We start from the raw sequence: 11,704 nt of genomic DNA, 5'->3' as shown, positions 1-11,704 counted from the left end.
TGATTCCACCTTGTGCTTCTTCCAGCCCAGCGTTTCTCATGATGTACTCTGCATATAAGTTACATAAGCAGGGTGACAATATACAGTCTTGACGTACTCCTTTTCCTATTTGGAACCAGTCTGTTGTTCCATGTTCAGTTCTAACTGTTGCTTCCTGACCTGCATACAGGTTTCTCAACAGGCAGGTCAGGTGGTCTGGTATTCCCATCTCTTGAAGAATTTTCCACAGTATATTGTGATCCACACAGTCAAAGGCTTTGGCATAGTCAATAAAGCAGAAACAGATGTTTTTCTGGAACTCTCTTGCTTTTTCGATGACCCAACAGATGTTGGCAATTTGATCTCTGGTTCCTCTGCCTTTTCTAAAACCAGCTTGAACATCTGGAAGTTCATGGTTCACGTACTGCTAAAGCCTGGCTTGGAGAATTTTGAGCATTACTTTACTAGCGTGTGAGATGAGTGCAATTGTGCGGTAGTTTGAGCATTCTTTGGCATTGCCTTTCTTTGGGATTGGAATGAAATTGACCTTTTCCAGTCCTGTGGCCACTGCTGAGTTTTCCAAATTTGCTGGCATATTGAGTGCAGCACTTTCACAGCATCATCTTTCAGGATTTGAACTAGCTCAACTCGAATTTCATCACCTCTACTAGCTTTGTTCGTAGTGATGTTTTCTAAGGCCCACCTGACTTCACATTCCAGGATGTCTGGCTCTAGGTGAGTGATCAAACCATCGTGATTATCTTGGTCGTGAGGATCTTTTTTGTACAGTTCTTCTGTGTATTCTTGTCACCTCTTCTTAATATCTTCTGCTTCTCTTTGGTCTGTACCATTTCTGTCCTTTATCGAGCCCATCTTTGCATGAAATGTTCCCACGTCCGAGGTCAGGGGCAGCAGCCAAGAGGAGCTAACCCCATGCCTGAGGTCAGCGGCCGTGGCTGGGAGGAGCTACCCCATGCCTGAGGTCAGGGCAGCAGCCAGGAGGAGCGACCCTCTGCCCTAGGCCAGGGGTGGCAGCCGCGAGGAGTTACTCCACACCCAAGGTCAGGGGCGGTGGCCGAGAGGAGCTACCCCCCACCCGAGGCCAAGGGCGGCAGCTGGGAGGAGCTACCCCACATCCGAGGCCAGGGATGGCGGCCGGGATGACTACCCAACGTCCGAGGCCAGGGGCGGCAGCCGAGAGGAGCTACCCCACATTGGAGGTCCAGGGCGGCAGCTGAGAGCGCCAGGCTGCGACATCGCAGGAGTGGCTGAGAGGAGCTACCCCACGTCCGAGGCCAGGGGCGGTGGCCGGGAGGAGCTACCCCACGTCGGAGGTCCAGGGCGGGGGCCAAGAGCACCAGGCTGTGATGTCGCAGGAGCGGCCAAGAGGAGCTACCCCATGTCCCAGGCCAGGGGCAGCAGCCGAGAGGAGCTACCCCACCGCCCCGAGATTGGGGGCGGTGGCCGGGAGGACCTACCCGCCGCCCAAGGCCAGGGGCGGCGTCTGGGAGGGGTTACCGTACACCTGAGGTCAGGGGCAGCGGCCCAGAGTGCCAGGTTTCGACGGCGTAGGAGTGGCCAGGAGGAGCTACTCCACGTCCGTGGTCAGGGGCGGCGTCCGGGAGGAGCTACCCCATGTCGAGGTCAGGGGTGGTGGCCGGGAGGAGCTACCCAACGTCCGAGGTCAGGAGCGGTGGCCGCAAGGAGTTACCCCATGCCCGAGGTCAAGGGTGACGGCCGAGAGTGCCAGTCTGTGACAGGCAGGAGCAGCCGAAAGGAGCTACCCCACGTCCGAGGTCAGGGGCAGTGGCCGAGAGTGCCAGGTTGCGACGGTGCAGGAGAAGCCAAGAGGAGCTAGCCCACGTGAAGGTCATGGGCAGCGTCCAGGCGGAGCTAGCCCACTTGGAGGTCAGGGGCGGCGTCCGGGAGGAGCTACCCCCTGCCCAAGGCCAGGGGCAGCAGCGGAGAGGAGCTAGCCCACGTGAAGGTCAGGGGCGGTGTCTGGGAGGAGCTAGCCCATGTGGAGGTCAGGGGCAGCGGCTGCGAGGAATTACCCCACGCCCGAGGTTGGGGGCGGCGGCCGGGAGGAGCTACCCCCCGCCCAAGGCCAGGGGCGGCATCTTGGAGGAGTTACCCCACGCCTGAGTTCAGGGGCAGCGGCCGAGAGTGCCAGGTTTCAGCGGTGTAGGAGTGGCCGTGAGGAGCTACCCCACGTTCGTGGTCAAGGGTGGTGGCCGGGAGAAGCTACCCACGCCTGAGGTCGCGGCCGGGAGGGGCTACCTAATGTCCGAGGTCGGGGCGGTGGCCGCAAGGAGTTACCCCATGCCCGAGGTCAGGGGCGACAGCCGAGAGTGCCAGTCGGCCATAGGCAGGAGCAGCTGAGAGGAGCTACCCCATGACCGAAGTCAGGGGCAGTGGCCGAAAGTGCCAGATTGCAATGGTGCAGGAACGGCCAAGAGGAGCTAGCCCACGTGGAGGTCAGGGGGGGCGTCTGGGAGGAGCTAGCCCACGTGGAGGTCAGGGGCGGCATCCAGGAAGAGCTACCCCACATCCGAGGTCAGGGGCGGCGTCCAGGAGGAGCTACCTCACATCTGAGGTCAGGGGCGGCGGCCAAGTGCCAGTCTGCGACGGCGCAGTTGCAGCCGAGAAGAGCTAGCCCACGTCGAGGTCAGGGGCAGTGTCCGCAAGGAGCTACTCCCCGCCCGAGGCCAGAGGCGGCAGCCAAGAGGAGCTACCCACCGCCGGAGGCCACGGGCGGCGACGGAGAGGAGCAACTCCACGTCCAAGGAGCGGTGGCTGGGCAGGTGCAGGAGGCCCGAGAGGAGCTACTCCACGTTCAAGGTCAGGAGGGGTGGTGGTGAGAAGATACACCTCTTGCAAGGTAAGGTGCAGCAGCTGCACTTTGCTGGAGCAGCCGTGAAGAGATACCCCATGTCCAAAGTAAGAGAAACACAAGTAAGACCGTAGGTGTTGCGAGAGGGCATCTGAGGGCAGACACACTGAAACCATAATCACAGAAAACTAGTCAAGCTTATCACATGGACCACAGCCTTGTCTAACTCAAAGAAACTAAGCCATGCTGTGTGGGACCACCCAAGACAGGCGGGTCATGGTGGAGAAGTCTGACAGAATGTTGTCCACTGGAGAAGGGAATGACAAACCACTTCAGTATTCTTGCCTTGAGAACCCCATGAACAGTATGAAAAGGCAAAATGATAGGATACTGAAAGAGGAACTCCCCAGGTCAGTAGGTGCCCAATATGCTACTGGAGATCAGTGGAGAAATAACTCCAGAAAGAATGAAGGATTGGAGCCAAAGCAAAAACAATACCCAGTTGTGGATGTGACTGGTGATAGAAGCAAGGTCCATTGCTGTAAAGAGCAATATTGCAGAGGAACCTGGAATGTTAGGTCCATGAATCAAGGCAAATTGGAAGTGGTCAAACAGGAGATGGCAAGAGTGAACATCAATCAGCAAACTAAAATGAACTGGAATGGGTGAATTTAACTCAGATGACCATTATATCTACTACTATGGGCAGGAATCCCTTAGAAGAAATGGAGTAGCCATCATGGTCAACAAAAGAGTCTGAAATGCAGTACTTGGATGCAATCTCAAAAACGACAGAATGATCTCTGTTCGTTTCCAAGGCAAACCATTCAGTAGCACAGTAATCCAAGTCTATGCCCCAGCCAGGAACGCTGAAGAAGCTGAAGTTGAACAGTTCTATGAAGACCTACAAGACCTTTTAGAATTAACACCCCAAGAGATGTCCTTTTCAGTATAGGGGACTGGAATGCAAAAGTAGGAAGTCAGGAAACACCTGGAGTAACAGGCAAATTTGGCCTTGGAGTAAAGACTGAGGCAGGGCAAAGGCTAATAGAGTTTTGCCAAGAGAACGCACTGGTCATAGCAAACACTCTCTTCGAACAACACAAGATAAGACTCTACACATGGACATCACCAGATGGTCAACACCAAAATCAGATTGATTATATTCTTTGCAGCCAAAAATGGAGAAGCTCTATACAGTCAGCAAAAACAAGACTGGGAGCTGACTGTGGCTCAGATCGTGAACTCCTGATTGCCAAATTCAGACTTAATTGAAGAAAGTAGGGAAAACCACTAGACCATTCAGGTATGACCTAAATCAAATCCCTTATGATTATACAGTGGCAGTGAGAAATAGATTTAAGGGACTAGACCTGATAGATAGAGTGCCCAATGAACTATGGACGGAAGTTTGTGACATTGTACAGGAGACAGGGATCAAGACCATCCCCATGGAAAAGAAATGCAAAAAAGCAAAATGGCTGTCTGGGGAGGCCTTACAAATACCTGTGAAAAGAAGAGAAGCCAAAAGCAAAGGAGAAAAGGAAAGATATAAGCGTCTGAATGCAGAGTTCCAAAGAATAGCAAAGAGAGATAAGAAAGCCTTCCTCAGCGATCAATGCAAAGAAACAGAGGAAAACAACAGAATGGGAAAGACTAGAGATCTCTTCAAGAAGAGAATAGGGCACAGGTATATTGAGGTGTTCAACAGCAGTCAGGAGGGAGTTAGGTCATACTTGGATCCCCCACTGAAGTTCATGTCAGTGCAGCTGCCAGAGCCCTATGACCGCCCTGGCACAGCCAGGAGGTATACTGGCATCATCAAGCAGGCAGGCCTGGAGAGGATGAGGTCTGGTGCCTACAGTGCAGGCTATGGGGGTCATGAGGAGTACAGCAGCCTCGGTGATGGCTATGGCTTCACCACCGACCTGTTTGGGAGAGACCTCAGTTACTGTCTGTCTGAGATATACGACCACAGGTATAGAGATGGTGAGTTCACTGTCCAGAGCACCACTGGACACTGCGTCCATATGAGAGGGCTGCCTTACAAAGCCACAGAGAATGACATTTACAACTTCTCCCTGCTCAACCCTGTGAGAGTCCACATTGAGATTGGCCCTGATGGAAGAGTGACCAGTGAAGCTGATGTTGAGTTTGCCACTCATGAAGAAGCCATGGTGGCCATGTCCAAAAACAGGGCAAACATGCAACATAGATACATAGAACTTTTCTTGAATTCCACAACAGGGGCCAGCAACGGGTCATATAGCAGCCAGATGATGCAAGACATGGGAGTGTCAACCCAGTCCACTTACAGTGGTCTTGAGAGCCAGTCTGTAAGTGGCCGTTATGGGGCTGGCTATGGTGCCCAGAACAGCATGGGTAGATATGACTAGTTTTGTAGTAGCTTTTGAGTTATTTCAGTCAAGTTTTCACAGGCAGCCAACAAGCAGTGAAAAACAGTTACTACTCTAGAGCAAGCTAGGGGACCCATTTTGCACCATGAGTTTGTGAAATCTGGATTAAAAAATTACCTCTTAAGTGTTTTTTCATGCAAACTTTCTTCTAGCATGAGATATTGAGTAAACTAAAACCATTTTCAGCTTTTCTTGATTAACATTTTGGTAGTGTACTTCTGGAGTGATGTTATCTGAGTTAAAGTAGTTTTAAGTACGTTAAATGTGGATCTTTTACACCGCATCATCGTGTACACATTGGGGAGGCGTGCTTTTTTGGAAAACTCAAGGTGCTAGGTCCTTAATTCAAAGAGGACATTTCTCATGTTTGTTCATTCTAGTTTACTTTCATTTAAAATTTCTTAGGTTAAGTTTAAGCTTTTTAAAAATTTGTTTTGAAAATTGAGACACATCACTAATACTGTAGGAATTGGTGAGGCCTTGACTAACAACTTTCTTTGTACTGTGATTTCCTTTCAGGTGTATTTTGCTAAGTGAAACTTGTTAAATTTTTTTGTTAACTGAACTTTTTTCTTAAAGAGACTTTTTCACACACACACAGACACACAAAAGAAGACACCGAGGCTAGACCTCTGGGGAACATCTACAGAGGAGCCCAAGGAGGACAGTGCAGACAAAAATCATGAGCATGATATAATGGAAACCAAAGAAAGAATAATTTTCTAGAAATGAGATTTGTTCTTAGCATCACACACTACTGACAAGTTCCCTCTGAAGTATGTCTGCAGCTTTTCTAATATGGAAACCACTTATCAGCATAATGAAAGCTGATGGTTGGGGCAGAGACCAGAATGCAGAGACTGAACTATGATGTGAAGATGTCATTGTTAACTATTTTTTCTGAAAATCGGAATCTGGGTAGTTCTTTTCACAATAGCAACACTAGTTGTGTGTGTGCTAAGTCACTTCAGTCTCGCTTCAGTCGTGTCTGTGCTTAGTTGTTTCAGTCATGTCTGACTCTTTGTGACCCTATGGACTGTGGCCCACCAGGCTCCTCTATCCATGGGATTCTCCAGGCAAGAATACTAGAGTGGGCTGCCATGCCCTCCTCCAGGGGATCTTCCTGACCCAAGGATCAAACGCAGGTCTCCTGCATTGCAGGCACTTTATTTACCGCTGAGCCACCAAGGAAGCCCACAATACCAGTTACCATGTGTTAAATAACAAATATACAGAAGGTGAGTATTACAATTTCTTCCAACTCAGGAGAACATATTATTGGGTGCCTTGGCTCTTGGGGATATGAAGAAGATCAAGGTGAGGTCACTGTCCCCAAGGTGCCGATAACACAATAGGAGACAGACAAAGAGGTCTAGGGGCTTAGATGAGGGAAGAATAATTTCTATCAGAAGGGGTTGGGAATCTGAGAAATCCTGACAGAGGAAATGACTTTAGAGCTGGGATTTGAAAGATGAGTGAAAATTCTCCTGGTGGAGGGTGGAGAGGGCGTTCTAAGTAGAGGGATACAAAGGCAAGAGCTTGTAGACAGAAATGTCTCTGCCATGTTTGGGGATGACTTGTGGCTCAGATAAAGGGCATGTTAGTGAGTTTGGACTTTAACAGAGATAATGGGAAGCTTCCAGAGTTATTTTCAACTAGATCAGTCACATGTCCAGAATTGAAAGAGTCCAACTGCAAGTGGGAAGAGACACTGAGAGACTTCCATAACTTTCTGAGTAAACGAGGATGAGCGCCTATTCTAGGAGGGTGGCAAAATGTTGGAGGAGAATGAAACAAACAGCAAAGCAAGGCATTTGAGCTAATTTAGGAAATAAAGATGATGACTTGGTGATTGATCATAGTGAAATTATTAATCTCTTGAGTTGTGGAATCAGGAAGAATTCTGGTTCTGCAACATTCCATTTGCGTGCTCTTAGAAACATTGGGCTTCCCAGGTGGCGCTAGTGGTAAAGAATCCTCCTGCCCATGCGGGAGGTTCAAGAGACGCGGGTTTGATCCCTGAGTCAGGAAGAGCCCCTGGAGAAGGGCAAGGCAACCCACTCCAGTATTCTTGCCTGGAGAATCCCATGGACAGAGGAGCCTCATGGGCTACAGTCCATAGGGTCGCAAAGAATCATACATGACTGAGCAAGCACAGACACATTATTTAATATTTCTGAACCTCAGTTTCCTCATCTGCATAATAGGGATAATGCCTACTGTATAGGACAAAACAAGATTAAGTACTCAATAAATGTTAGTGATTATGTTTAATACTATTATTTTTACTGCCAGCTAAATTGCAGTCACTGATGGAAGTGCCCAATAGGCAATTAGAAATGTGAACTGAAGTGCAAAAAGAAAATATGGACCAGAGATTTTTGATATACCTTATTACTTTGGAGAGTGGTTGCACTGCTGTGAAGGGCAGAGAATGGAACTTTGCAGAATATTTGCGCTTAGAAGTGGTAGGAGAAAGTGTACAGAAAAGTAGTGGTGTGTGTGAGAGAGAGAAGTCTTACCTTTGAGAGGATCGTTTTAAACTGCTAAATGCAGTGGCTTCATCTAAATCCTTAATTCCTGACACCTCTGCACCATTAGATGCAAGTGACCTCTTCAAACCTTCTTTTAGAAACTCTCTTCTTCAGTTTCCATGGCATTCTGTTCTCTTCTGTCTTCTCTGATTATGCATAGAACGTCTCAGCCTTATCGCTTACTTGTGCCAACTCCTTCATTTTACAAATGAGGAGACAAAAGAGCCAGGAAATGGAAGTAGCTTGTTCAAGGTTCACAGTCAGTTGTTCCTTCCTTGTCTTTATTTCCACCCTTTTCTCACTTCCCACAGTTCTTTGCTCTTTGCCCTCCTATACTCACTTTCTCTTTCTAAAAACTCATCTTTTTGCACAGTTTCTAGGATTGCTTTTAGGTTTTTTGATTGCCAGCTTGAAATCTCCCATCCTTGCCTCTCTCCAGAGCTGCTATCCCACCCTTTCAATAGTTAGTCAGATGTTCCACCAATACCTCATACTTAGCATGTCTGAAATATCATCTTTCCCTACAACGCTAGCTTCCCTCTGACTCCATTACCATATCAATGCTGCCTTCATTCTCCTAGTCAGCTAATTCCTTATCAAATCTGGTCAATTGGTCCTATATAAATGTCCATGTAGTGCAGGAGTTAAGCACACTGCCTGTAGGGACAAGACTGCCTGGGACCAAATAATGGTTCTGTGATATTGGACAAGTGACTTATTTTGAACCAGAGGCCATTAGAGCTGGAAGAGAACTTAAAGATAATTATTTCCCAAAGCTTCACCTTTTTCAGAAAAGAAATCTGAATCCCTGAAAGGTAAATCCCCACAGCCTGTAAATATGAGTCAGGACTGGAACCCAGGACTACTGGAGCTCCAAGTCAATGTGCTTTGTCCTGCACCATGTTGCCTCTTGCTGTCGTATTGGACCTGTCACCACAGCCACTTCCCAAGACTGAATATAACTTTGTGCCTGGATTATTGACACAGCCTTCTACCTACTCTTGCAACCTTTCCTTTACCCCATTCCCAGTTCATCCTGCCAAGTTAATCTCCCTAAAGCTTCATTTCCATCTTGTCATTCCCCTCAATGGAAAGTTTTTGGTGGTTCCTCCTCGCCTACTATATAAAATTCAAATGTCCGAAAGTGAAGTCGCTCAGTCGTGTCCGACTCTTTGTGATCCCATGGACTATAGCCTACCAGGCTCCTCTGTCCATGGGATTTTCCAGGCAATAGTACTGGAGTGGGTTGCCATTTCCTTCTCTAGGGGATCTTCCCAACCCAGGGATCGAACCTGGGTCTCCTGCATTGTAGGCAGACGCTTTTACCATCTGAGCCACCAGGGAAGTCTCAGATGTCCAAGCTAGGTATCAAAACTCCTCCAAAATGTGCTGCCAGCCCACCTTTCCATGCTTCATTACCCATACTACCCTTATTATACTTCATGACCCAGCCGTGCCCAAAACTCTGTGTTCTTTGAACAACTCATGCACTTTCATGCCCTACTGCCTTTTTACATAGTGTTCTCTCAACTTTGAATGTCTTTGATTTTCTTCCTGTCAAATTCTTACTCATTTTTCAGGGCCCAATTAAATGTCCTAGTGCATGAATACTTTTCAGATTCCCCCAGTCAGAATTAATCTTTATGATAACGTATGTTACAGGAATTGACAACATAGCTGAGTGTTTAGTGAGTTCCTGTCTCCCTTTTTTTCACCTGTGTTCCCACAACATATTGCTTATACTTTGGTTTAACACTTATTTCACTTACCTTATATTCAAGCTGATTATTTAACCTACTAATGAGACTTGTCTCATTCATCTTTGCATCCTCCATGGACCCAAGAGAGTTCTTGGCACACAATAGGTACTTAACAGATATTTATTGAAAGGAAAGGAAAGGAGAGGAAAACTGTGGAGCCAAGTCTTGAGACATCCCCTCATTAGTAATTCAGCAAGACCAACTCCTGTTGCTGAACATGGAGTGACATGTTGAGAGAAGAAAAATCTGGGAAACCCTACTGGCCGATCTTCAACAAAGTGCTTCAGGAAGCCTTGGTTCAACCTGACAGTTTGCTTGAGGGTGATAAGGTAGGAGAGGTGAGACAACTCAGATAAAATTCTTAACCACACATTCTTTAAAATAAGCTGAGATCAATGCAGGTCCATTGTTCCTTGCCAGCTGGTTTACAAATAGCTAGAGAGAGCAGTGACTGGTGCTAAAGAGGGGAGAAGGTAGAAGTAGAATGTCTTTGGAGCCATTTGCATAGGGAGGTTCCCATGATCCATGAGTTAATCTTTCCCTGGAAAAGGATTCTTTCTGTCAATTGAAGTATAGTTGATGTATAATGTTGTGCTAATTACTATTGTACAGCAAAGTGATTCAGATATATATATATTCTTTTTATATTATTTTCCATTAAGGTTTATCATAGGATATTGAATATAGTTCTCTGTGCTGTAGAGTAGGACCTTGTTGTTTATCCATTCTGTATATAAAAACTATATCTGCTAACCCCAGTCTCTCACTCCATCCCTCCCACGGTCCCCTCTGCCTTGGCAACCACCAGTCTGTTCTCTACATCCGTGATTCTGTTTCTGTCTCATACATATGATTGTTTGTGTCATATTTCAGATCCCACACATATGTAATATCATATGGTATTTATCTTTCTCTTTTTGATTTCAGTTCAGTTCAGTCTCTCAGTCGTGTCCGACTCTTTGTGACTCCATGAACCGCAGCACACCAGGCCTCCCTGTCCACCACCAACTCCCGGAGTTCATCCAAACTCATGTCCATTGAGTCCATGATGCCATCCAACCATCTCATCCTCTGTCATCCCCTTCTCCTCCTGCCTTCAATCTTTCCCACCATCAGGGTCTTTTCAAATGAGTCAGTTCTTCGCATCAGGTGGCCAAAATATTGGAGTTTCAGCTTCAATATCAGTCTTCCAATGAATATTCAGGACTGATTTCCTTTAGGATGGACTGATTGGATCTCCTTGCAGTCCAAGGGACTCTGAAGAGTCTTCTCCAACACCACAGTTCAAAAGCATCCTTTCTTCAGTGCTCAGCTTTCTTTATAGTCCAGCTCTCACATCCATACATGACTACTGGAAAAACCATAGCTTTGACTAGATGGACCTTTGTTGGCAAAGTAATGTCTCTGCTTTTTAATACACTGTCTAGGTTGGTCATAGTTTTACTTCCAAGGAGCAAGGGTCTTTTAATTTCATGGCTGCAATCACCATCTGCAGTGATTTTGGAACCCCCCCAAAATAAAGTCTGTCACTGTTTCCACTGTTTCCCCATCTATTTGTCATGAAGTGATGGGACCAGATGCCATGATCTTAGTTTTCTGAATGTTGAGTTTTAAGCCAACTTTTTCATTCTCCTCTTTCACTTTCATCAAGAGGCTCTTTAGTTCTTCTTCGCTTTCTGCCATAAGGGTGGTGTCATCTGCATATGTGAGGTTATTGGTATTTCTCCCGGCAATCTTGACTCCAGCTTGTGCTTCTTCCAGCCCAGCGTTTCTCATGATGTACTCTGCATATAAGTTAAATAAGCAGGGTGACAATATAGAGCCTTGACATACTCCTTTCCCGATTTGAAACCAGTCTGTTGTTCCATGTCCATTTCTAACTGTTGCTTCCTGACCTGCAGACAGATTTCTCAGGAGGTAGGTCAGGTGGCCTGGTATTCCCATTTCTTGAAGAATTTTCCACACTTAGTATGATAATCTCTAGTTGCAGCCATGTTGTTGAAAATGGCATTATTTCATTCTTTTTTATGGCTGTGTAGTATGGAAAAGGATTCTTGATCAAGCTCCCTGGATCACTTCCCTTGGAAGAGTGGGTAATTGTGAGGGGTAATGCAGGCCAAGTAGGTTCTTAATCGTCTCTCAGTAGCATTGGACACAGCTTTCAGCTAAGGCCTCTGTGCA

The 11,704-nt window shown here is 47.1% G+C and overlaps 1 protein-coding gene and 1 non-coding gene across 2 annotated transcripts; one reads left to right on the top strand and one right to left on the bottom strand.

The window, feature by feature from the left end:
• The first annotated feature begins 4,487 nt into the window (after positions 1-4,487).
• LOC109555521 (heterogeneous nuclear ribonucleoprotein F-like) lies at positions 4,488-5,208 on the top strand. Its single transcript, XM_019956457.2, has one exon. The coding sequence runs from the start codon at positions 4,570-4,572 to the stop codon at positions 5,206-5,208; it is 639 nt and encodes a 212-aa protein (XP_019812016.2). The 5' UTR covers positions 4,488-4,569.
• A 3,826-nt stretch (positions 5,209-9,034) lies between these two features.
• On the bottom strand, positions 9,035-9,107 carry TRNAC-ACA (transfer RNA cysteine (anticodon ACA)). The gene has a single exon. It is a non-coding gene; the product is annotated as a tRNA-Cys (tRNA).
• Between the last annotated feature and the right edge of the window lie 2,597 nt (positions 9,108-11,704).

Source organism: Bos indicus, chromosome X (assembly GCF_029378745.1).
Source record: "Bos indicus isolate NIAB-ARS_2022 breed Sahiwal x Tharparkar chromosome X, NIAB-ARS_B.indTharparkar_mat_pri_1.0, whole genome shotgun sequence".
NCBI lineage: Eukaryota > Metazoa > Chordata > Mammalia > Artiodactyla > Bovidae > Bos > Bos indicus.
Note: the sequence above shows the minus strand (reverse complement) of the source record. Positions and strands in the feature narration are given on the sequence as shown.